General features: G+C 45.0%; 1 protein-coding gene across 1 annotated transcript; it reads left to right on the plus strand.

Moving 5' to 3' along the window:
• The first annotated feature begins 1,943 nt into the window (after positions 1-1,943).
• On the plus strand, positions 1,944-27,391 carry LOC145338711 (lamin-A-like). Its single transcript, XM_080183110.1, has 6 exons — positions 1,944-2,203; positions 9,413-9,626; positions 11,458-11,565; positions 13,527-13,646; positions 15,297-15,409; positions 26,012-27,391. Exons 1-5 carry the CDS (start codon positions 1,944-1,946, stop codon positions 15,378-15,380), a joined length of 786 nt encoding a protein of 261 aa, XP_080039236.1. The 3' UTR covers positions 15,381-15,409; positions 26,012-27,391.

Consider the following 27,391-nt stretch of genomic DNA (forward strand, 5'->3'; position numbering starts at 1 on the left):
CCACTTAATGCGAGGTAGGTCCATTCAAAAGTCTGATGGTAGCAAGGAAGAAGCTGTTCTTGAGTTGGTTGGTATGTGTCCTCAGACTTTTGTTTCTTTTTTCCTATGGAAGAAGGTGGAAGAGAGAATGTCTGGGTGTGTGGGGTCCTTAATTAGGCTGGCTGCTTTTTCAAAGCAGTGTTAAGTATAAATAGTGTCAATGGATGGGAGGCTGGTTTATGTGATGGACTGGGCTTCGTTCACAACCCTTTGTAGTTTATTATGGTCTTGGACCGAGCAGGAGCCATACCAGGCTGTGATACGGCCAGAAAAGAATGCTTTCTATGGTGCATCTGTATAAGTTGGTGAGAGTTGTCGTGGACATGCCAAATTTCCTTAGTCTGCCAAGAAAGTAGAGGTGTTGGTGGCCTTTCTTAACTGTAGAATAAGCATGAAGGCACAGGACAAGTTGTGGGTGATCTGGGCACCTTAAAACATGAAACTCCCGACCATTTCTACTTTATCCCCATTGATGCAGACGTGGGCATGTTCTCTACTACACTTCCTGAAGTCGTTGACTATCTCCTTCGTTTTGCTGACATTGAAGGAGAGATTATTGTTGTTGCACCAGTTTGCCAGATCCTCTATCTCTTTCTTGTCCTCCACCTCATCATTGTTTGAGATCTAACCCACTGCGATAGTGTCATCAGCAAACTCGTAAATGGAATTGGAAGGGAATTTGGCCACACAGTGTATAAGGGGTATAGTAAGGGGCTGAGGACAGAGTCTTATGTCTTTTGATGGCCATGTGATTGGTTTGGACTCTATGGAAAGGCTATTTGGGAAGCCGAGCCAACTGGGAGCAAGGGCATGTATGTCCTGAGTCAGCATGGAAGCTCGGTTCGAGCCAGGGAGGAGAATAGAGTAGACGTGAATTGTAGTTCTCTCAGACGCTTATCTCGTTCATAAATTATATTGATAATAAATCGTTCATTGTTGAAACTACAAGTTTGTTTTGACTTTACTCACGTCAAAGTCTAAAGAAAATGATAATGCTGGCATAAATAGCAGAATGTCTTAATAGCAGAACAAAGGTCAATGAAAGCAAAACTTCAGAACAAGTGATAAGTGAAATGGGGATTTAAAAATGGAGTCAGGATGGAGAAGAGGGGGAGTCAATGTCTCCTGATGAATTATAGAGTCACGGCTCATAGAAGTTTACAGCACGGAAACAAGCCTTTCGCCCAACTTGTCCATCCTGCCCTTTTTTAACTACTAAGCTTTACCAGTTGCCCGCATTTGGCCCATATCTCTCCAACCCATCTAACCCACGTAACTATCTAAATGCTTTTTAAAAGATAAAATTGTACCCGCCTCTACTACTACCTCTGGCAGTTTGTTCCATTCACCACCTTCTGTGTGAAGACAAATTGTCCCTCTGGACCCTTTTGTATCTCCCCTGTCTCACCTCAAACCTATGCCCTTTAGTTTTAGACTCCCCTACCTTTGGGAAAAGATGCTAACTATCTACCTGTTCTAAACCTCTCAATAATTTTATCGACATCTATGAAATCACCCCTAAGCTTCCTTAAGTGAGATGAGGAAAGGTATGCAGAGATGTGGCTGCCTCGCAGGCACCAGTGGAGTTTTACTGTGTGTATGAGACTCAGGTCCTGTGTCAGAAATAGACACACTCCAAAATAAAAAGCAATGTGCTGGTCCTAAATAATGAGACCTTTAAACCACGTGAGCACATTCCCTGAACTTGGCAATGTTCCTACACGTTAGAATTGGACTTTAAAAAAGGATATAGCTCTGGGGGTAATAAAACCCTCAAAAATATAAAACCTGCCCCAATGATAATTTACTCATTGCCTTTTCTGAGGCAGATAAGTGTCTTTCTGTGGTTTCAGACCCAGATAACAGTCTTCCAGAGAGAGTAGTTGCTGACTTCTGAGTGAGTGATGTGTGACTGGGACGTCTCTCTGCGATGCAAGCAGTGCCGCGGCTCCCGGCTCGCGGAGCGGGACGACTCCCCGCCGCCTGAGCAGCCAGAGTCCCGCGGCAGGTCTCGACGGAGGTCCGGCGGCCAGCAACGCCGCTCCCTGGTGGAGAGGGAGCTGGAAGAAACCCGGGAGCAGCTGCGCAGCAGGACCAAGGAGCGGGATCGCCTGGAGCTGCAGGTGGAAGATCTCAGGGCCGAGAACCGGGACCTCAAGGAGAGGTGAGGAGGGGGAACCAGGCTCCTCCCCCCGTCCATCCTCCACCCCCCCCCCTCCGTTCATTCCCCGCCTCACCCTCCCCCCGCATCCCCGTCCCCCCCAGTCCATCCCCGTCCCCTTACCCCCCACCCCCTACCCCCTACCCCCCACCCCCTACCCCCTGGTTCCCGTCCCCGCCCCGCCCCTGGAAAACTTGCTTTGAAAACTGGACAGGAAGCGGGCCGCGGGGCTTTGTGGGAAGGGATTTTTTTACCGCATGAAGTTTGAAAGGAGGTTTGCCGTTGAGCGCGGGCAGCGGAGTGAGAGGGAAACAGAGTGAGCTGTAAGGGCTTTGGATCAAAGGGCTTGGCAGAAAAGGGCCAGGTAAGTTTAAATTCTTAACTGTGTTTAGTAATTATTAAGAGACTGTGATGGAGGGGCATGTGATGTGCTGTTTCTGTATGATGTGGAAGCTGGTGGACCCCAAGGTCTTTCCCAGTGACCATGGCTGCAGTAAGTGCTGGTTGCTGGAAGAGCTCCAGCTCAAAGTAGATGAGCTGGCCTCTGAGCTTCAGACACTGAGGCTCATCAGGGAGAGGGAGTGTAACCTGGATAATGGGGTGCAAGAGACATCCACACCCCCTACACTGGCTAACTTTAAGGGTCAGGGACAAGAGGCTGCTGCTGGGAGGAAGGAGGGTGGGGGGGGGGAGGTGGAGTGGGGAGGAAGGGGGGAGGTGGAGTGGGGGAGGAAGGGGGGGTGGAGGGGTGGAGTGGGGGAGGAAGGGGGGTGGGGGGGGTGGAGTGGGGGAGGAAGGGGGGTGGGGGGGGTGGAGTGGGGGAGGAAGGGGGGTGGGGGGGGTGGAGTGGGGGAGGAAGGGGGGTGGGGGGGGTGGAGTGGGGGAGGAAGGGGGGTGGGGGGGGTGGAGTGGGGGAGGAAGGGGGGTGGGGGGGGTGGAGTGGGGGAGGAAGGGGGGTGGGGGGGGTGGAGTGGGGGAGGAAGGGGGGTGGGGGGGGTGGAGTGGGGGAGGAAGGGGGGTGGGGGGGGTGGAGTGGGGGAGGAAGGGGGGTGGGGGGGGTGGAGTGGGGGAGGAAGGGGGGTGGGGGGGGTGGAGTGGGGGAGGAAGGGGGGTGGGGGGGGTGGAGTGGGGGAGGAAGGGGGGTGGGGGGGGTGGAGTGGGGGAGGAAGGGGGGTGGGGGGGGGAGGAAGGGGGGGGAGGAGGGGGGGGTGGAGTGGGGGAGGAAGGGGGGGTGGAGTGGGGGAGGAAGGGGGGTGGGGGGGGGAGGAAGGGGGGTGGGGGGGGGGAGGAAGGGGGGGAGGGGGGGGGTGAGGAAGGGGGGGAGGGGGGGGGTGAGGAAGGGGGGGAGGGGGGGGTGGAGTGGGGGTGGAGTGGGGAGGAAGGGGGGGTGGAGTGGGGAGGAAGGGGGGGTGGAGTGGGGAGGAAGGGGGGAGTGGGGGGGGTGGAGTGGGGAGGAAGGGGGGAGTGGGGGGGGGGTGGAGTGGGGAGGAAGGGGGGAGTGGGGGGGGTGGGGGTTGGGGTGGGGGGGGTGGAGTGGGGAGGAAGGGGGGGTGGGGGGAGTTCTGACTTATGGAGGGAGGGAAGATCATTGGAGCTGAAAGTGGTTGGGCCTAGGATGCTACCCTGAGGAACTCTTGCAGCGAAATCCCTTTGCTGAGATAATCGCCCTCCAACAGCCACAACATCTTCCTTTGTGCTAGCTATGAAAATTTTGAGCCCTTGTTGCTGTACTCTGTCAAATTACATTGAGAATCAGCTTTCTTATGCGAGAAAAATTTCATAAAATCGTAGAATCAGCAGCGCAGAAGGAGGCCATTTGGCCCATCGAACCTGCACTGACAACAATCTCACCCAGGTCCTATCCCCATAACCCCACAGTTTTACCCTCCTAGTCCTCCTGACACCAAGGTGCAATTCACCATGAGCAATCGACCTAACCTGCACATCTTTGGACTGTGGGTGGAAACCAGAGCACCCAGAGAAAACCCACACAGACACGGGGAGAATGCACAAACTCCACACAGACAGTGATGCAAGCCAAGGATTGAACCTAGGTTCCTGGTGCTGTGAGACAGCAGTTAATCATCCATTTTTTAAAGTGTGGTTATAAACCAAATTCCAGTTGGCTAAATATTTGGACACCATCTCGGGGAGAAGAATATTGAAAGTTGCTGATTACAAATTATAGTACAGCTGATCATAAAAGACAGATTAATATCTTGTTCGATCGGTTCCTGGAATAGTCAGATTAGGTGACCAATGCCAAGAATGCAGCATTATTACTTCATAGAAGTATAAAAACGTAGGCAGAAGAGGCATATAAAATTCTGAATATTGGCAATAAAGCAATTCTGTATTTGCACAAGATACTAATTAGTCCAAGTCAGAATATTCCATGTAAGGAGGGTCTCGATGACATTATTGTTACTAGAGAGGTGGTGCTCGACAGACTGGAGGGGCTGATTGTGGACAAGTCCCCAGGACCGGATGAAATGCATCCGAGGGTTCTGAAAGAAATGGCAGAGGTGATAGTGGATGCCTTGGTGGTTATTTTCCAGACGTCGCTGGATTCCGGGGAAGTGCCTGAAGATTGGAAAGCGGCTAATATTACGCTGTTGTTTAAGAAGGGTGCCAGGCAAAAGACGGGGAATTATAGGCCGGTTAGTTTAACGTCTGTTGTAGGTAAAATGTTAGAATCCGTCATCAAGGAGGAAATAGCGAGGCATCTTGAGGGGAATTGCTTGATCGAGCAGATGCAGCACGGTTTCGTTAAGGGGAAGTCATGTCTGACAAATTTACTGGAGTTCTATGAGGATGTGTCTCGGGCGGTGGATAGAGGAGAGCCGGTGGATGTGGTCTTTCTTGATTTTCAGAAGGCATTTGACAAGGTACCTCACAAGAGGTTATTGCAGAAGGTCAGGGGACATGGAGTTGGGGGTAGGGTGTTAGCGTGGATAGAGGACTGGTTGTCAAATAGGAGGCAGAGAGTGGGGGTCAATGGGTGCTATTCGGATTGGCGGTTGGTGACTAGTGGAGTGCCTCAGGGGTCGGTGCTGGGGCCTCAGCTATTTACCATTTAGATAGATGATCTGGAGGAGGGAACTGAGTGTATGGTGTCGAAATTTGCTGATGACACCAAGATTGGTGGAACGGCAAACTGTGCGGAGGGTGTGGAGAGTCTGCAGAAGGATCTAGATAGGCTGGGCGAATGGGCCAGGAACTGGGAAATGGAATTTAATGTTGGCAAGTGCGAGGTGGTCCACTTTGGTAGGAAGGACTATTACTTACGTGGAGAAAAACTGCAGCAGGCGACGGTGCAGAGGGACCTCGGGGTCCTTGTGCATGAGTCGCAAAAACCCAGCTTGCAGGTGCAGCAGGTGGTCAGGAAGGCGAATGGGATGCTGGCCTTCATAGCGAGGGGGATTGAATATAAAAGTAGGGAGGTCTTGCTGCGGCTATATAGGGCATTGGTGAGGCCACAGCTAGAGTACTGTGTGCAGTTTTGGGCGCCGTACTGACGCAAGGATATTTTGGACTTGGAGGAAGTGCAGAGGAGGTTTACGAGGCTGATGCCGGAGTTGAGGGGGTTGAGCTATGAGGAGAGGCTGAAAAAACTAGGCTTGTACTCGGAGTTTAGAAGAATGAGGGGAGATCTCATTGAGACGTATAAGATGATGAAGGGGATGGATGGGATAGAGGTGGAGAGACACTTCCCGCTCAGAAAGGACAGTAGGACTAGGGGGCACAGCCTCAAGATAAAGGGGGGGGGGGGCGGTTTAGAATGGAGTTGAGGAAGAACTTCTTCACTCAAAGGGTGGTGAATCTCTGGAATTCTCTGCCCGTTGAAGTGGTGGAGGCTACCTCACTAAATATTTTTAAGAAGCGGGATGATGGGTTTTTGATAAGAGAGGGGATTAAGGGTTATGGGGAGAGGGCGGGAAAGTGGAACTGAGCCACGACAGATCAGCCATGATCTTATTGAATGGCGGGGCAGGCTCGAAGGGCCAGATGGCCTACTCCTGCTCCTATTTCTTATGTTCTTAAGTATGTAGGTTGCAGGTATTGTTCTAACCTAACACATTGATTGTCTCATTGAGTTAAAGTTGGCATCTGTGCACTGAGACCAAAGTCAAACCTGCATCTTTATGGTGCATTTCATAATCTCAAAATTTCCCAATGTGCTCAAATTCCTGGACTGGGATTTGAGTCAACAATCTTCTAATTTGGGTGAGGATCTACTACTGAACCAGAGCTAAACATTGATTTTTCTTCTTTTAAGGAATGGGTTGCAATAATGTCACTCAAGTTTCAAATAAACTTGCTTTGTTAGTTCCTGAAACTTTCATTCAGCTACTTGTGAGCATGAGGGAGTGAAACAATAGATCCAGATTTGGGTTGTACTTGGATTATTTTGTGCATTCAATACTTGCTGGCGAGAGATCTGTCTCCAGAGCCGTGAGCAATTTCGGCCAATCAGTTTCTCGCCCAACTGAACTCCGTGGACCTGAACCAAAGCAATTGTTTCAATCTTAAACTTGCTTTGTTCCCGGTGGAAATGCAGCTGTTCCAAAGAAAGCTTACCAAACCACTTTGACTTGTACAATGTAATCAAAATGCCCAAACGCCTGACAAAACATGGATACTGCAACTGAGTTGGAATGATTCATTTGGACACCTTTCCATTTCATCACTCTTTGCCCATTCTGTAGGCTGGAGTTCTGTGCTAATGAGACGATGCAGTGTAAATGAAACGTAATTTTAATTTTTAAAAAAATTGATATTGAAACAGCACAAAACTTAAATATAAAAGCAAAATTCTACATAAGCTGGAAATGTGAAATAAATGATGTGGAGATGCCAGTGTTGGACTGGCATAAACACAGTAAGAAGCCTCACAAAACCAGGTTAAAGCCCAGCAGGTTTATTTGGTAGTAAACGCCACGAGGAGCAGCGCTCTGAAAGCTCGTGGCGTTTATTACCAACTTTAACCTGGTGTTGTGAAACTTCTTAATGTGAAATAAAGACAGAGGATACTGGATAAACTCCACGTAATATGATAGCCAAAATTGTCCTACAGCACAGCAAAAGCCTTCAGTAACTTTCTCTGTTTGATTTGTTTTCAGAGTTTAGAGAACAAGCTCCCCAATGTTATGAATGTACCCCAAGCTACTCTGTGAATCCCCATTTTACACATTCCCAAAATGTGGTGCAGAGTTGCTAGGGGTTATTTTCTCCATTTCTTAAGCTGTCAGTATGAGCACTTCCATTTGTATTCTCTGGTCACCCTGTGATTTTCATATCGAATTTGCTGGTCATTGTTAACTGACTTTGCACACAGAAAATTAAATCTGAGAGCAGTCCTCTGGTGAGTTTTATTACATCACAGTTTCTTGGCATGAAGTATGCATGTCACATTGTATTTACAACATGCTGCCTGCAGCACCTCCAATAGGGGAATAGGTTAAATTTAATCTTTATCTTGTGGCAATTTGGTGGGAGGGAGACAAGTGGGGCCCTCACCTCTGCCCTGATACCCGGGATGGGAAGACTCCAGGGTGACCTTCTTGACCCGCTGCCAATCATGACATATTTACCCTGCCACATATTTACCCTGCTAGTCCCCTTGTCACTAAAGGGAAATTTTAGCATGGCCAATCCACGTGACCCGCTCATCGTTGAACTGTGGGAGGAAACTGGAGCACCCAGAGGAAGCCCACGCAGACATGGGGAGAACATGCAGACTCCACACAGAATGACCCAAGGCCAGAATTGAACTGAGCTCCATGATGCTGTGAGGCAGCAGTGCTAACCACTGTGCCACCAAGTTACCCTCAATATACTTGTATAAGTCAATATATCCCCACCCTCAAATCATGGACTGTCGTATTCTCATCAGAACTCTGCCTTTTTCACTCATTCATATAGTAATCACTAAGTGAGATTATGAACAGTTTGTGGGCGGCACAGTGGTTAGGACTGCTACCTCACAGCGCTAAGGACGCAGGCTCAATTGCTGGCTTGGGTCAATGTTTGTGCAGATTTTGCACATTCTCCCATGTCTGTGTGTATTTCCTCTGGGTGCTCTGGTTTCCTCCCACAGTCTGAAAGACGTGCTGGTTAGGTGCATTGGCCGTGCTAAATTCTCCCTCTGTGTACCCGAACAGGCGCCGGAGTGTGTTGATGAGGGGATTTTCACAGTAACTTCATTGCAATGTTAATGTCAGCCCACTTGTGACACTAATAAATAAACGTATCTCCACAACTTCACGTATTTACTCTGCTAATCCCCCTGACACTAAGGGACAATTTAGCATGGCCAGTCCGCCTAACCTTCACATCTTTGAGTCAGTGATAGCATTTAAGTGGGATGTTTTTCTCTTTTAATCCACAGGTGATTCGGTCTGCCTTGTCCAACAAGGAGCATACACGCTGTGGGTCGTGTGCAGGCTGCTCTTGGATTTTCGAGAGTAGCCTCGTGCTTCACGTTGTTAGTGTACGCTTAAACTGGACCAGATGCTGGGCAACATGACAGCTCAGTGACTATCACTGTTTGCTGTGCAGATACGTGGATTTCAGCCAGTGTCTTGCGGGAGTTTGCGCATTCTCCCCGTGCTTGCGTGGGTTTTCTCCGGGTGCTCCAGTTTCCTCCCACACCCCAAAGATGTGCTCTTAGGCTGATTGGTGTAACAAATTGTCCCTAAATTAGTGTCCCCCCCCAGTCTGGTTTCCAATGTAGAGTGCCATAAGCATAGACAAGGGTCATGGGTGGAGAGGGGACTCTCAATGTTGAAATGGCGACGCAGGCTCGTTGGGCTGAAGGGCCTGTTTCCCATGCTGTGTTGTTCTTAGTTATCAGTGATTTCCTTATAAAGAACAATGAAAAGATGTATGGAAAGTGGAGAGAAGTGGGATCAAGTATGTAACTCCGGTGGGGCGGGGGGTGGGGGGGTGAGCTAGCATATTCTTAGACTGGATCAAAATTTCCTTCAAAACAGGAAAATGAAAAGTGTAAAAATCCCTCTGCTGTTAAGGAATGGGTGTACAACCTCATTGTGTTGGAGGTGCAGGGAAAGGTTATTCACTCTGCAGTGTGGTTTGTTTTTATTGAGCGCTTCTGTGTTTACACAGTGCAGATGTGAGAAAATGAAATTGGTAAATTTCCATGTGGAATCAAACATTTATTAACACCTTCCACACTGTCCAATATTACAGACTTGACTTGACTCCCGGCCCGCCTTCACGCAATGTGCCATCCACTCCAAGGCGCATCACTTCAAACCGAGGAACAAAGCGGAGGCTGGACCCAGACGAAAGTGCCGGCAATGATTTTGAAACGCACGAACATTTGATTATTGTTGGAAAAATTACCTTGGAAGAAGTTGATGATGAAGGAAAATTTGTCAAAGTGAAGAATACTTCTGATAGGGTAAAGGCCCATCTAGAGTTCGATGCCTTTTGTTTAGGCACATCTAAAATGCAATTGTATGTAACCATTGGTGATTTGTTAATTAAATCAGTGCTTTAAGTATAAGATCTCTGAATGGTGCGTATCATCTTATCCTTCCACCAAATTAATTGGCTTTGCATCATCGTCTGTTGCTGTTGACACGTGCAGTAGAATGACTTCTTCGTTGTTTCTTTATTCCTTCAAGACGAAATAGTAAGCATGTTGGATTTTTTGTCCAGCACAGTATAGGGTGGCAGTGTGGTTAGCACTGCTGGCTCACAGTGCCAGGGACTCGGGTTCAATTACGGCCCCAAGTGACTGTCTGTGTGAAGTCTATGTTCTCCCTGAGTTTGCCTGGCTTTCCTCCGGGTGCTCCAGTTTCCTTCGGGTTAGGCGGATTGACCACATTAAATTGGCGTACATGTGGGGTTACAGGGATAGGGCCTGGGTGGGATTGTTGTTAGTGCATACTCGATAGGCTGAATGGCCTAATCTGCACTGTATGGATTCTTTGACTTACTGGGACTTGAGATGTACAAATTCTCCGTAGACTAAGACTGGAGGAAAATCCCAGCAGGTCTGGCAACATCTGTAAGGAGAAAAAGAGTTAATTTTTCGAGTCCAGATGGCCCTTAGTCAAAGCCACCTTACAAAGGGTTGTCTGGACTCGAAATGTCAGCTATTTTCTCTCCTTACAGATGCTGCCAGACCTGCTAAGATTTTCCAGCATTTTCTCTTTTGGTTTCAGATTCCAGCATCTGCAGTAATTTGCTTAAATCCTCTGTAGATTTCTGTTTACATCAGAAAAGAGCTGTTGCTTTATTGGTCTTTAGGGTGGGCCAGGACGTTTAGACCAATTTGGTCTTTGTGCACAAGGAACAGAACGAGGATCGGGGTGAAATGAGCTTTTGCCAATAACCTGTGTCTTGAACACTGCTATCTAGTACAATGGCAGAAGCGAGACTGTTTATTGAGTATTGTAATGTAACAGTTACACATGACACATTACAAAAGGGCAAAAAGCTGCAGCATGCTACGGTGCAGAGGGACCTGGGGGTCCTTGTGCATGAGTCGCAAACACCCAGTCTGCAGGTGCAGCAGGTGATCAAGGAGGCGAATGGGATGCTGGCCTTTATAGCGAGGGGGATAGAATATAGAAGCAGGGAGGTCTTGCAGCAACTGTACAGATAAGACGGGGGGGCAGTTTAGAACGGAGTTGTGGAGGAACCTCTTCACTCAAAGGGTGGTGAATCTCTGGAATTCTCTGCCCGTTGAAGTGGTGGAGGCTACCTTGCTAAATATATTTAAGACACGGGTAGATAGGTTTTTGGTAGGCAAAGGAATTAAGGGTTATGGGGAGAAAGCGGGAAAGTGGAACTGAGCCACTTCAGATCAGCCATGATCTTATTGAATGGCGGGGCAGGCTCGAAGGGCTCGATGGCCTACTCCTGCTCCTACTTCTTATGTTCTTTACATGTAACAAAGGTAACATGCCTGCTATAATTGAGTTAATTTTTTAAAAAGTTAGAATAAATTACAAGTTCTAATGAAAAGTATTTTATATTTTTCTCTGAAAACTGTGTGAAAAATTAGTCTTGCGCAGAAATTAGTGTCCCAAGATGTATAGGCTGGAGGAATTAGCGGGGTAAATATGGTGGGTTACGGGGACAGGACATGGGTAAGATGCTCTGTTGGAGAATTGGTGCAGTCTAGATGGGCTGAATGGCCTCCTCCTTCACTGGAAGAATTCTATGAAATTGTTATTGTTTTAGTGAACATTAAACTTCCAAATTTTGTAATATCCTTGTAGGATCAGTCATTAAGTGGATGGACCATAGTAAGACAATTCGACGATGTACCTGTGCTTACATACAGGTTTCCTCCACGTTTTACAATTAAAGCTGGCCAAGCAGTAAAGGTAAGTATTCACCGAGAGCTGTAATACTTTCAATGCAAACAGTTTTGAGCAGTGTACAATGTACTTTACTGGAAACGTGAGAGCAATCACTTGTTCAATTGCATGGGAACGCCACGCTCCAAGAATGCTGTGAGTAATGTAGGTATCAGGGTAACTGATGAATTTCCCTGAGTTTCCAACTATCAACTGAATTTAGATGGATTCATCTTGTAATAATTTCCTTGCATCTTTTTTCCTCGCCCTTTTTTTTTCCCCAGCAGCTGCCTAACATGAGAAAGGGGGTTTGTAGTTGTAAAAAAGATTGTAACATGTGGGAATTTTGTCAAAAATTATTACCTTTTACAAAAATCAAATAGCAATGGATTGGACTTGTTGGCACCCATTCTTTTGTGTGCTGCAAGTGTCCTTAAAGCTCCAAAGTGGCACGTGTGTGGGCATTAGTGCTTCTGCAGTGACTACCCACCCAGAAAATGCATTTATAAAAAGAGAGATCTTTCACAAAAATACGTTTGTTGATCCAGGAAAGGTCAGTAGCATGTAAAGCATGCTGACTCCGTTTTACAACACAGAAAAGAGGTCCTTTCCTTTCCATTGCATGTACTTTTGATTAAATGCTGATTTTTGTTTTACATGCCAGATGTTCAGCAGCAGGGTGGAGTTAGGCGACCTAAGCAGAAACCTCAAAGTATGTTCTGAAGCCTAACTTTACCCCAAACTTTTTTATTTAACTTGGCACTAGTTGAAGATAAGTTGTTTCACCCCAAGTATGATTCTATTGACACACTAGGAAGCTTTATCGAATCAACTTTTTTTAACAATAGAATTGAATTATAATGAATGTATTAGAGGTGGCACAGTGGCAGAGTGGTTAGCACTGTTGCCTCACAGTGCTGGGGATGATTTCTGGTTTGGGTCACTGTCTGTGTGGAGCTTGCATGTTCTCTGTGTCTGCGTGGGGATTTCCTCTGTGTGCCCTGGTTTCCTCCCACTGTCCAAAGATGCACAGGTTAGGCACATTGGCCATGCTAAATTGCCCCTTAGTATCCCAGGATGTGTAGGTTAGAGGGGTTATTATGTGGGGTCAAGGTATAGGGCCTGGGTGGGATTGTTGTCTGTGCAGACTCAATGGACCGAATGGCCTCTTTCTGCATTCAGGATTCTGTGAACTCTCAGCTTAACTTTTATCAATTGAAATACTTAAACAAGACAACGTACTTTTTTTTAAACTGCTAATCTATTAGTTCCAATTTAAACAGTGTTCCCCATAGAGACTTAAATTCCTCTTCAAAATCAGTTAACAAACAAAACAGGTTTATGTTTTCTTCCCCCACCCCGAGAGAGAGAGACACCTGTCTTCTGACAGCTCCAAATCAGTAGCCTCCAGACAGCGAGAGAGAGAGAAACCACTTGGTTCTTTCAGATCCAAGTAGAAACTGCCTCCTTTTCCCTGTAAGCCGTCAGCACATCTGTCTCTTTTCAAGCAGCCTAACTGAACCCTACTTTGAAACCCCTGGCAGGAAAAAAAAATGAAAATGCATTGACTCAGATTAAAACAAAAACCCCATCAACTAAGATCAATTATAAGCTTGCATTCTCAATATGCGCGCTGATTGGTGCAGCATTGTGTAAACAGAGTTGAATTTTAAACCTACTCCCCACCAGAAGCATGATAGGAATACATTTTGTAAAAGGCACAGTATTGTCACAATGGGACTTCACCTATTTAAACAGATCATCAACTACTTGGTTAATTTTCTTTTGCTTGTTGTTACCATTCTAAAAGTGTTTGGTGTTTTCTGATTTTTTTAAGTTGCTGAAATCTGGAGCATTAATGTGAGCCTACTTGTGACAGAAAAATACAATGGCTTTGACATTTTGTTAGAATTGTGCATTTCATTAGCGGTGCAAATTTAACAGTGCGGATCTTGAAGTAACATTGTTTAATTTATTGTCTTTTTTAGATCTGGGCTGGAGGTGCTAGTGCTTCCCAACATTCTCCGGCTGATTTGGTGTGGAGGGGACAGAGATCCTGGGGAACAAGAGATGATATCCATGTGACTCTCCTCAGTTCCAGTGGAGTGGTGTGTGCAATAAATGGTGCATTAATGCAAAGCAACATGTATCGCTACAAATGCACTGTTTGCAGTAACTCGGTCTCAAATATTACCGCCCTATTTTGCTTTCTTAATCTGTTTTTAAGATGACACAGCATTCATTTTATATCCAGTCTGATGTACCACCGCAACCAGCTATGACTATAACCAGCATCAGTGGCACTTTGAAAAAGGAGATTCTACAGTCTGCTAATAATGTCTTTAGAGAATGCAATGAACAGCCAGTAATAGGAATATAGTGTAGGAGACCATACCGAATTGGTACCAGAGCAGATTATTGGTACCTTGAGTCAAAATAAAGTGATAAAAGAAATATTTGTAGCCTCTAGTTTTCCTAGTTGGTAGTGAGATTGTACAAGAATCTATGAGTAACTTTTTTTTTAGAAAGAGATTGAGAAATTATCAATTCTAAATTCCGAGAAAGGTTTAATGGGGAAAACTTGCGTTTTTAACCTGAAATTTGTTGCTCCTATTTTCCAATGCAAATTCTCAATTACTATAAACCCTAAGAGCTTAATAGGCCTGATTTAATAAAATGTCTGAAACTGTTGCTCCTGTTATAGAAACATGTACAAAATTGCGAGGGGCCTGGATACAGTGGATGTGAAGGACCGATTTACTTTAGCAGAGAGGTCTGTAGCTAGGGGGCATTGATTTAAAGAGATGGATTAGTAAGATTAGATTAGGGAAGAGATGAGGGAACAAAATCGGCCTAGGGAATGATCATGGTCTGAAATTCATTGCCTGAAAGAGTCTTAGGGGCAGAATATTCAAAACATTTGAAAGGGTACATGGATACGCATCTCAAGAGCAGTAATCTTGAGGTCTACGGACTGAATATAGAAATAAGCTGGGCGGCTGGTTTTATTTTTGGCTACCCATTCCTGACAAGTTGTTGGTGTGGGGTCAGCTATAGAGTTGAATTTTGATTTCTTTGATGGTTTTCTGGTTTACTTCAATCAATGCACTATTTTCCTGATTCTCATACAAATAGTTTCACACTATATCAACAGAGGTAGATATTGCAGCATTTAACTACACAAATACAGTATAGTGGCCCAAGGAACATTGCAGAAGCATTATCAAATAAAATGTTGCCGCTGTGTCACGCAACCGAGATGAGCCGGTGACCAAAGGTGCAAGATTTAAGGCAGGGAAGAATCAGTTGAGATAAATATGTAACTGGTTGAGTGAGGATTACAAAATCGTGTGTAATTTACCATGACGTTGTATCAGTTTAAGATTCCCTGCAAAATCTCTAATATAAGAAACAAATATTTGAAACGTGTGTCTCCACTGACTAACCTTTTCACATAATTTGATGTCTGTGGGGAATAATTCTGCCACGAGAATTAATTGTTCAAGGCCAAAGTAAAATTGTGTTAGAAATTTACAGTGACTAGAGTTGTTGAAAGCCTGGAATTCATTTCTGGGCTTGGGTAAGCTACAAATCCCTTTTTTAGATATAAAACAGACAAGAATTCCGTGAGGATAATTTAACAAGATCCTGTGTAATAGCATCTTTAGGGACTGCCTTTAACCTGTTCATAGCTCTGTGGAATGCCTGACTTTTTTGGCCAAAATACCCTGCTTCAACTAACGCTGCTGATTTCACAGGAGATGTCCAGATGGACTCTTGTGCGCGGAGTATTGAGAAGTAGATTTCGAAGAAGCAATGACGACGACAGTCCAACAGTTTGAAGGTTCAAACGAAAGCTGTCTATCATCAGGTATATAAAATGTAATACAAAACAAATTTGATAATATGACCAAGTTTTAATATGCAGGTATACGGAGTGAATCTTTCTGTTCTGCTGTTCTGAAATGCAGTGAAGTACAAGACCATGTGTAACCAAAAGAAACAGTAAGTTTGAAATAGTAATCCTAATTAGCCATGATCAAAGCAGGTGAGCATCAAATACTTCTGTATCTTATATTTACATTCCAAGTGTTATGTACATTCCCGTTTTGATATGTAATAATTTTGGGTGGGAGAAGGGAGGAGGTGGAAAATCCCTGGATATCTTGAGTGGTCAAAGGGGAAGCCCCCAGTACCTTTGTGGTGGTGGTTAGGGGTGTCACCCCTCTGCTTGTGGTGGTGGTGGGGTCCTCCATGCCATGATAGGGTGGGGGATCCTTTAATATGGCGTCCCAATTTCTGTGGAGCTGGCCTTGCTAGCTCTATCAGGCCCTATGCCCCTGGACTGGTTACTTCTTATCAGAGTGGCTGAAGATTAGGCCTGAAAACAACTATGCTTCTGGAGAAATTATGGGAACATTCCTCCCAACATCCCCAAAGTTCAAATGATACATCAATGCCAAGGCGTAGGCTGGGTAGAGCCAGACGTGGAGGATGGGTGCCTCCCGGGTAGAGCCAGATGTGGAGGATTGGAAACGCGAGCTCTTCCTTTAGTCATCAAGGCCTATCGTACAAGGTCACAAACACACCAAGCATTGCACTTTTGCAAGGATTTTGAGACCTTGGAGATGGTGTGGTAGGGATTGACGAGAATGGTACTAGCTCTGGACGCTTCAGTTATGTGACAAAATCGGATAAGAAAGGATTTTTCTCTTTCAATCTGAGATATTGAGGAATGATTTAATGAAGCTGTACAAAATCACCAAGGCTATTGATAAGATAAACGGAGAAACCATTTCAATTGGCAAAGCGTCAGAAACTTGTGGATACAGATGTAAGATCATTGGCAAAAGAGCCAAAGATGAGATCGTACAATCTCTATAGAGCAGAAGGAGGCCATTTGATTTGATTTATTATTGTCACGCATTAACAGACAGTGAAAAGTATTGTTTCTTGTGTGCTGTACATACAAAGCATACCATTCATAGAGAAGGAAACGAGAAAGTGCAGAATGTAGTGTTATAGTCATAGCTAGGGCATAGAGAAAGATCAACTTAATGAGAAGTAAGCCCATTCAAAAGTCTGATGGCAGCAGGGAAGAAGCTGTACTTGAGTCGATTGGTACATGACCTCAGACTTTTGTATCTTTTTCCTGACAGAAGAAGGTGGAGGAGAGAATGCCTGGGGTGCGTGGGGTCCTTAATTATGCTGGCTACTTTGCCGAGGCAGCGGGAAGTGTAGACAGAGTCAATGGATGGGAGGCCGGTTTGCATGATGGATTGGGCTACATTCACAACTTTTTGTAGATCCTTGCGGTCTTGGGTAGAGCAGGAGCCATACCAAGCTGTGACATGACCAGAAAGAATTTGGCCCAACAGGCCAGCACTGATAACAATCCTCCCCAGACCCTATCCCCATGACCCTATCCCCGTAACCCTATCTGCTAATCCCCCTGACATTCGGGCCAATTTAGTGTGGCCAGTCAACCTAACCTGCACAGCTTTGGACTGTGTGAGGAAACCTGAGCACCTGGAGGAAACCCACGCAGGCACGGGGAGAATGTGCAAAATCCACACAGTCACCTGAGGCCGGAATTGAACCTGAGTCCCTGGAGCTGTGAGGCAGCAGTGCTAACCACTGCACCGCCAAGGAAACAAAACCAGAAAATGCTGGAAAATCTCAGCAGGTCTGACAGCATCTGTGGTTCTCAGAGAACTTTGCAGCCATTGAAATAAAAAATCAATTAGACATTGTTACCCTCATCATGTATGAAATAGAATAGACTAAATCTTTTTCATTTTCTGCTGTGATGTTTGGTCTACTTATTCCAAGGTTATCACAAAAAACATTCCCTGAATTGTTGACATTAGATTTCTTTTTCTACTGAGTAAGTTGCTCTGGAGACAGAGTTGAAAGCTGAGTGTGACATTTTGCTGCAGAATCGTGTTTTTCTAGTCTTCTGTGGATAACAGTCAGAAGAGAGACAATTAAATCAAAGCCCACTGAAGTTTTCACAAAGTCACCGTCAACGTAGTTTAAATGAATATTGAGACATCTAACTTTATTTATCATTATGAACTCATTTTGGACGATGCTGGAGTCATGCTGGACGATGGTCAAACAGATGTTCTTCACCACCTGTACCTTGCCCAACTAAAGCTAAAGTTCACTTATTAGTCACAAGTAGGCTTACATTAACACTGCAATGAAGTTACTGTGAAAATCCCCTAGTCGCCACACTCCAACACCTGTCTGGGAACACTGAGGGAGAATTTAGCATGGCCAATGCACCTAATCAGCATGTCTTTCAGACTGTGGGAGGAAACCGGAGCACCTGGAGGAAACCCACGCAGACACGGGGGCGGCACGGCAGCACAGTGGTTAGCACTGCTGCTTCACAGCTCCAGGGTCCCGGGTTCGATTCTCAGATCGGATCAGTGTCTGTGTGCAGTTTGCACATTCTCCTCGTGTCTGCGTGTGTTTCCTCCGGGTGCTCCAGTTTCCTCCCACAGTCCAAAGATGTGTGGGTTAGGTTGATTGGCCATGCTAAGAAATTGCCCCTTAGTGTCCAGGGATGAGTAGGTTAGAGGGATTAGTGGGTATAATATGTGGGTAGGGCCTGGGTGGGATTGTGTTCGGTGCAGACTCGACGGGCCAAAGGGCCTCTTTCTGCACTGTAAGGTTCTATGATTCTGTGAATGTGCAAACTCCACACAGACAGTGACCCGATCTGGGAATCGGACCCGGATCCCTGGCGCTGTGAGGCAGCAGTGCTAACCCACTGTGCTATCACGATTGACTCCAATCCTTTCCTCAGCTGATATGCAACCACACACGATGAGTAGCAGGATGCTAAAGAGCAGAACACCATTCCCAGGGGTACTGGGACTAATTTCCCATGCCCTTACTTGCCAACCCAATTCAGAACAGTTAACACAGCAGCACCGGGAATCAAATCTCCTGGTGTTTTGTGGCTCGTTTAGGATGGACTAAAGTTAAGGTCTGGTGAGGTAACAAAGCGGCTGGATTTTAATAACTCCACTGATGGTTTTGGATCATTATTGTTGCAGGCTGTGTCCAATTTATATCAAAGTTCATAAAACTTTCATATACTTTTATATGAAATAACAGTCGGACTGAAAGTTGGTTGGGGGGTTTCTGTCTGCTTTGCTGCCTGGTATGCTTGTTACCGCTCAACCTTGGCTTGGAAATGACATTCTCACCTTTTAACTCCCAAGGTAAGTCGACTGTGAATCGTGCCAGCTGTGATTAAATAAGGAAGCTGCCCTGATATATGCAAACGTTCGAAATTATTACTGGCAATGCTGTCGCAGATGCAATTACTGCTGGAAATATCAGGAGTGGTACAGGGGAGACGTGGTTAAATAATGAGTAAAGTAAACTCGCAAATGACTGGGTCGTGTTGTATGATGTCCAGTTGTATAAACTTCCCATTCAGCATATACTGGCACCTTTGGTGTTTCGACTGATTTACGTGGAGACGTTTATTGAGAAATCCAATTTCATTTTGTTATAGTTTCTATGACATGGTTCATTTCTTCTCCCTGCTCGAAAACAAAAAGTGCTGTTTTTCACTCCAATGACTTTCCTTCACTTCTGATTCTGATGATCTTGGCAAACAGCATCCTGGCATCCAGTTTTATTCACATGTTTGCCGGAGCTTTAGGGATCCAGACTTCAGCAAGTCCCAGTTGTGTCTTTTCAAATGGTTAGGGTGGATTATATTGTGGACCTCCAACCCTGGTTGATGTTTTGTTTGAAAGATAAGCTAACACATGGGGCAAGAGTTTTGAAGGGCCTTTTGGCTGAGATTAATACATACGTGCTAAGTGTACTGCTGAGTCAGTTCATTAGTCCGCTTAGTTGTATATGCTATTTGGCGTGCAAAGATAATTTAGAACTACAAGTTGCCTTTTAATTCATGTTTTTGACTTGTGTTGATTCTGAAGCATTAGTAGTTTAGGTAGAGTATGATGGTGTTCAGTGTTTGCTTGGTTTAACTCTTGTACAGTAAAACTTCTGTTTTAATCCACGTCATGGTTTCATACTTTCACTAAACTGGGAATTTTTTAAAATTCCTAGTTGCTATTGAAATTTTAGTAATGTGGCTTGCAAGATGGAAAAAATTATCCTGCTTATTGAGTGAGCATTAGAGTTTAGCAAAACTGTTTGAGTTTCACCCAGACGTTGGGCACTTTTTTTAAGCATGCTGAATGTTTAATAGCTTGAGTTAAATGGTCACCTTATTAAGCGTAAAATCACGAGTTATTTTAACATGCATGAGAATTTCATGCATTTGATTTAATTTGATGTTTGCTGGAATATAAAATGGACGTGGATTCTAAAAGGAAATAGTTGGGTTTTGGGGTCGGACAGAGAGAGGACACGTCCCCTGTTCTTCGTGCTCTGCCACATCCAACCCTTGTTGCCCCTTGTGATGCCTTGCCCTTACCTTGTGGCTTGTTGTCTTCTTGTCTCCTGGGCCTTTTTCTTCTTGTATATTACTTTTCATGTTAGTTTTTTTCTTTATGTGGGGTGGTGAATTTGGGGGGCGGGTACCCTCATGTGGCAGATGAGAAAAGAGGGGAAGGAAAACTGGGTCTACTTCTGTCATATTTTAGGTGGCTGGAGGGAGGTGGTTGTTGAGGTTGTGTGTATTTGGAGGAGGGGGCTGCTCGCTTGGGTGTTTCTGTGTTTCCGGGGGCTGGGGTGGATGTCAAAGTGGTGTGTGTGTGTGTGTGTGTGTGTGTGTGTGTTGGAGGGGGTGGTTTGTTGCCCTCCCCTGTCTTGGCACTTTCATCTCCCATGTGTGTCTGTTAGGGTGGGTGGTGTGAGGGGGCTTCTGGAGCTGGTGAGATGGGGTGACTTTTCATCTGTTGTGGGTGTTTTGTCTTGTGGTGGGCAGGATGGTGTGGTGTGGATTCAGGAAGTATGTAGCGGATTGGTGTGGGGGCACTGGTTGGCAGAGCAGGTTAGTGTAGGGACATCCTCATTTATTCAGATGGTTTATGGGTTTGGTATGAGGATAGACCTTTTATTGGCAGTACAACAATTACTTCATTGGCAATTTATTTATTTGTTTATTAATTAGTGTTCTACATAGGCTTACATTAGCAATGTAATGAAGTTACTGTAGAAGGGTACACAAAGGGGGAAATTTAGTATGGCCAATTTACTTAACCAGCACATTTTTGATGTGGTGGGCTGGCCCCATTCATATTAGTGTTTCATTGGTAGAGAAAGAAATTAGATTTATTTATGAGGAAGTGTTTAAATCCAAAGTTGAGTATTTTGGAGTTCATTTTGAGAAGAGAAAAGAAAGGATGGTTAGATATTTATAATTTTGTTAGGCAGGATTCCGTTTACTAGTTATGAAGAGTTCTTCTTTTGCTCAGGATCTCTTATATTTTAAATTAATCACCTTTCTTGGATTTGAAAGATGGAATAAAATATATTCAATTTATTGAGTTAGCATTAGCAAAAATGGCTGCGTTTTACCCAAACATTGGGCACTTCTTGTTCATTTAAGAATGCTGAAAGTTTAATAGCTTGAGTTAACCGGTCACCTTATGAAGAGTGAGGTCACAAATTATTTTAAGATATGTAAGAACATCATGCATTTAATTTTATATTTGCTGCAATATAAAATGGATCCGGATTCTAAAAGGAAATAGGTGTGCCTTTTGGACTAGAAGAGATATGATAATTTTTGGTGACTTTTTTCCAGAATGAAACTGTTGTCTTCTTACCCTGTGAATAACATATCTTTGCTTCATATTAGTAAATCAAATCTGTATAAAAATACCTCGGTTAATTATAATGTAGATTTGATGAGGTCACAGCTTGCAATAAATTAAGTTATGGGCATGAGTCACTGGAAGGGATCAGTTTGCTGGTTCTAATCTATCATTGATGAATCTTTTGTATTATGCTTTTTGTTCCGGCGATTCTCATGTTCCTTGATTTTAAAATCTGAAATCTTCCTGATGGTTTCTGTTTTAAATTACAAGTGAATTACTGGAAAAGCTCTGGCATGGCGGTAACTGTGGAGAGTGAAGGAGAGTTAACGGGGTTAGTTATCATCATCTAGGCGAGAGTCAGGCTTGCCTGCCTCAGCAGAACGTGTCCAGAAAGGTGGGATTTTCGTTGTGGAGTGGCGGGTACAGGCTGCAGTTGGGCCAGTCAACTGGGGAAAGAGTTCAGAGGAAGCAATCGGGTGTCGAGGTGAGATGTTTAAAAGGCCCATCTCAGCGCTGTGGGAGTCCGTCGAATTTGTAATGAAGAAAAGCCCCCTCATCCCTCTCTACACACTCCCCATTCCCCATCTGGACCACCTTGTGCCCCCCACATGCAAAAAATGTTCTCCACACGTAGCCCCTCATTCCAAGATATGGCACTTCCATACCCATTCACTCACCACACCCTCTGGAACCAACTAACCTTATAGTGACAAGATGTGTTTTATTTTAAAGAAAGCTTTAAGAAAGATCATCCATTGATAGCTTTACACTTTCTCAAAAAACATGTTTTTAACCACAGGCCAATAAATTTTTGTATTGAAAAATAAATATTTCAATCATCCAAAACATTTAAATTACCAATAGCAGCAACTTCAAGTGCGTGAAACTTCTTCAGCTTGTGTAAATAAACATTATGCAATTAATGGCATCCAGCAGAGAGCCCAAAGCTCAGGTGTTTTAGTCCTTTAATGGATGTCTGGGCTCTCAGCCAAGAATACATAATGAAGCTTGATTCAGACCCCAGAAATCTATTAGCCTGTTGAAATTCCTGAGAGAAAGTGAAAACATTGCTTGATAAGCAAAAGCTCAGATGATCAGAGCTGTTAATGTACACCAAATTAAGAGGTTTCAAGTGCTTTCACTTTCTGCAATTGATACTTTCATGGGCCTGAATGACACTTTTATTTGTCCAGAATAACAGTTTTTAAAGAGGCAAAGTTCATTGGTTCTCTGCAGTAAATAGTCGGTCAATGAGAATAGAACTGCCACATGCTGGCATGGATGGCACAAGGAGCAGTAGGGACTGGGTGGGGTTATACCTTGGTATGAATGGTCATAGTGGTTGAATAGGGGACATGGACATGGTCTCCTCCTGCAGACAACTGTTTCCAATGACTCCTGACTCTGACCTGAAAAACTGGCCCAACTCCATCAAAATTGTAGGATGTGTCTATCCCAGCCAGGTCCAGAATGCAGTAGCTGGGATCATGGCCCGAACCAGTCCACATCCTTTAAAAGGCCCTGGTAAAAATCAGGAATTCCGAGGAATGGGGTTGGGATTCATGGAATCAGGTCCTGGCTGATTTTTTTAAAAGGTTCCTTTGTAAAAACCCAACTCAATGTTTTGAGTCCAATATGATTCTGCATTCAGGGTGGCACGGTAGCACAGTGGTTAGCACTGCTGCTTCACAGCTCCAGGGTCCTGGGTTCGATTCCCAGCTCGGGTCACTGTCTGTGTAGAGTTTGCACATTCTCCTCGTGTCTGTGTGGGTTTCCTCCAGGTACTCCGGTTTCCTCCTACAGTCCAAAGATGTGCGGGTTAGGTTGATTGGCCGTGCTGAGAAATTGCCCATTGGTGTTCAGGGATGCGTAGGTTAGAGGGATTAGTGGGTAGGACCTGGGTGGGATTGTGTTCGGTGCAGACTCGATGGGCCGAAGGGCCTCTTTCTATCGGGTTCTGTGATCATTCCAGAGAAGCCACAATGGGCTCAAAATGTTGGGAGGGATTTTCCAGCTCTTCCAGCCCTGGTGAAGTTGACCCCTCGCACTGGGTTCCCTGGCTGCGGAGCTGGCAAGCCACGCGAGAGCCTGTGGACTTAGGTGGATCTGAAAGATCCTGCAGGTGACCAAGGTCTGTCCCCATCCGACACGAGAAAATCTGCCATGGGGTGGGATGGGTGCAGAATTCCAGCCGTGAACTCGATTTCTCCACAGATGTCGCCGGACCTGCTGAGTTTCTTTTCCCACCATGTTCAGTTTTCAAATTTCTGCAATATTGTGCGATTATTTTACTTTTTTTTTGTAGTTCCACCACCAATGAAAAACATTGTACTCTCAACTACAGGCTTGTAAAGTACCAGAGTTTTTTAATTGGTAAATTACCAATGATGGGAAAAAGACAAAGGGTAGGGGGTTTGGGATTTTCCATTCGCATTTTCGGGATGCTGAATTAACAACAGGAGTGGGAAATCATTTGGGAATCATAAAACGCGGATTACACTGGCGAGATTTTGCTGCTCCAAGGCGGCACGGTAGCACAGTGGTTAGCACTGCTGCTTCACAGCTCCAGGGACTTGGGTTCAATTCCCGGCTCGGGTCACTGTCTGTGTGGAGTTTGCACATTCTCCTCATGTCTGCGTGGGTTTCCTCCGGGTACTCCGGTTTCCTCCCACAGTCCAAAGATGCGCAGGATAGGTTGATTGGCTATGCTAAAAAATTGCCCCTTAGTGTCCTGCGATGCGTAGGTTAGAGGGATTACGGGTAAAATATGTAGGGATATGGGGATAGGGCCTGGGTGGGATTGTGGTCGGTGCAGGCTCGATGGGCCTCTTTCTGCACTGTAGGGTTCTTTGATTCAGTTGTCATTGCCAGCCCACCAATGGTGTAATGAAAATCCTGCTTTCCAGCAAAATGGTTGCTTTTATTTGAATGCATTTATTATCAGGCTTTAACCACCCCCACCCTCCTCCCGCTATAAGATTGTCAATCCATGTCAACACCTGACATTTCACAGACTAAGCTGCTACTTTGTGAGCATGACATTGTGGGATGGGCACACCCCCTAACTTTACTCCATCATCTTAAAAACTGGGCAGAGGAAACTGCCCTTGGCGCTGGGGTGGCATGGTGGCATAGTGGTTAGCACTGCTGCCCCACAGCGCCAGGGACCCAGGTTTGATTCCCGGCTTGGGTCACTGCGAGGGTTTCCTCCGGGTGCTCCAGTTTCCCCCCTCATCTTGAGAGATGTGCTGGTTAGGTTGATTGGCCATGCTAGATTGCCGCTTAGTGTCCTGGGATGTGTAGGTCGGAGGGATTAGTGAGGTAAATGTGTGGGGATAGGGCCTGGGGTGGGATTGTGGTCAATGTAGACTCAAAGGATTGAATGGCCTCCTGCACTGTATGGTTTCTGTGATTCTGTGGTGGCTTCCAAGTTTTTACTACTCGCTGTGCCACTCTGCAAAAAAAAAAGAGAAAACGCCACTCGAAGTTCAATTCTCATCGGGTTTTCTGCTGTTAGAGACTGCGGTGATATTTCTGAACTACTCATTAAAATGGGTGGTGGGAGGGCTGATCTGGGAACTGTACGTAACTTTGTTCGTGTTTACATTTCTGCGTATTTATCTGAAGTTGCATGGTTTATGTCATGCTGTTTATGTGCTCTTTCTTACTCTGACCCACATTCTCAGCTAGCGGTATTTTCCTGGGCACTTTTTGACCAAATTGCTGCAAAGGATAGAGTCAGCTGCAAGTTGCAGGCTGGCCAGCAGGGGTCACCCAGAGCTGCGACTTGAGCTGATTCCTGCCTTTCACTGATCCAGAGATACGAATCATGGAATCCTTACAGTGCAGAAGGAGGCTATTTGGCCCATCTAGTCTGCACTGACCAAAATCCCATTCTTGCCGTATCCCCATAACCCCATGCATTTACTCTAGCTAATCCTCCTGAAACTAAGGGGCAATTTAGCACAGCCAACCCACCTAACCCACACATCTTTGGTCTGTCGGAGAAAACCAAGGCACCCGGAGGAAACCGACGCAGACATGGGGAGAATGTGCAAACTCCATACAGACAGTGACCCAAGCCAGGAATTGAACCTGGGTCCTGGATGCTGTGAGGCAGCAGTGGTAACCATGTGCTGCCGTGCCGCCCAGGTACAGGTGGGATTTTATGGCCTTGCTTGTCCCAAGGCCGTAAAATCCCACCCGAGGTCAACAGACATTTCCATGTCCCGCCTCTCACCCGCTCCGATTCCCATGGCAGGTGGGGCGCTAAAATTTGGGCCACTGAGACAAATGAGCCTTTCATTCTACTCCTGCTCTGATCAGTTAACTCAATCCATAGAATCCTACTGTGCTGAAAGAGGCCATTCGGCCCATCGAGTCTGCACCAATCACCATCCCACCCAGGTCCTATCCCCATATCCACCTGCTGATTTCTCTAACCTGCACACCCCAGGACGCTTAGAGGCAATTTTAGCATGGCCAATCAACCTAACCCACACATCTTTGGACTGTGGGAGGAAAGCCATGCAGACACAAGGAGAATGTGCAAACTCCACACAGACAGCGACCCAAGCCGGGATTCGAACCCGGGTCCTTGGAGCTGTGAAGCAGCAGTGCTAACCCACTGCCACCCGAATTCAATCCAGTGTTCCGTGGTCGGTATTGTCAGTTGTAAATATGTAACTGTATGCTGTGGATTTGATTTTCAGAATCATATTGAGTATGAAGACCCAGGCTGCACTATAATGACACGGTACAAACCTCAGATCATCAACTGAATTCTTCAACAGATGAATAGATTTCATTTTTTTTTAACTACCGAATGTGACACAAATCTTGGGATCATAAAATGTTTTAAGGGAATGTTTCTTTTTTTTAAACGAGAGACTGCTTGATGGGACTGTTTACCTTGTGAAGTAATCTTGCCATCAAAAGATTTCTGTTAACAAAGTACTTCCTTGTGCAAAGTGTTCTGTAAGCACAATAAGAACTTGTATTCATCTAGTTATTTAATATGTTCAGAAACAATTTTTTCTTAAAAACAAGAATCTGCTTCAATAATTATAATTCCAGCTTCTGAGAACTCTACTAAGCACTGGCTTATTCTAGAGCAAAACAGCACTGATCTTTGGACATCTCCAGTTGAAAGTTTTGTATAGCAGGTAATGCAATCTAACATTGAATCAATTACAATCAGGTTTGGAGTGGAGTTCTAACATCTCAATGTAAACCGTTAAACTTTCCGCCTCAGATACGAAGGACATGAATCCTTCCAAGTAAACGTTCCTTTAGATAGATGTTCTCAGTAATGGGGTCCCTTTAATTAGCCTCTCATTGCACACTTTTGTCAAAATACTGCTGCGTTGTAAAATTCAAAGTTTTTAAACTTTTGGCTTATGATTCATTGGGATGTCTGATCAAACAGAAATGATACGCAAGTGCCATAAAATGTTGATGTGCTCCAATAGTGATGTGATCAACTGTGGGGAAATGATGTGAATTTTGACATACACTTTTGAAGGCCACTTCAATTATGTCAAACCTGTAATTTTATTCTCATTTGGGTCTGTTTTCTTTACTCTTTCTCCCCACCCTGACACACAGTTTCCACCTATCAGCTATCAAAATTTTAGAAGTTGTGCGCCAAACACTTTTTGGTTCTTTAATCCTGTCATCATTTGGCTAAAATCTCCAGATTCATCAAGCTGTAATCATAACCAATCAATCAACTCTTAAATACAGCTTCATGAGTGTCCACCAGCAATCAGATATTTCAATTTTGCCCAGCTCCTGATTTGTATTTGCTTGTCCACTTGTTTGATGCCTACTCTTTACCAAAACCCCAGCTTCCCCAATCTCCTCTTCTGTCTTTGTTTCTCCTCATTTGTCAATGAAATAAACAGAAAGAGCCTTGATTGTACAAATCCACTTGTACTGCTACTTGCACACATTGTCATTGCTTTAAGATTAGAATGTCTTATTTCTATAACCTTTATGAATAAATTTATATGAAAATTGATTTATGGTAAACAAACTTGAATAATTTAATTGAACAATCAATATTCTAAAATAAATAGCTTTTATGATTA

The sequence above is a fragment of the Carcharhinus amblyrhynchos genome, unplaced genomic scaffold (assembly GCF_965287045.1).
Source record: "Carcharhinus amblyrhynchos unplaced genomic scaffold, sCarAmb.v2.hapA chromosome_152, whole genome shotgun sequence".
In the NCBI taxonomy this organism is placed as follows: Eukaryota; Metazoa; Chordata; class Chondrichthyes; order Carcharhiniformes; family Carcharhinidae; genus Carcharhinus; species Carcharhinus amblyrhynchos.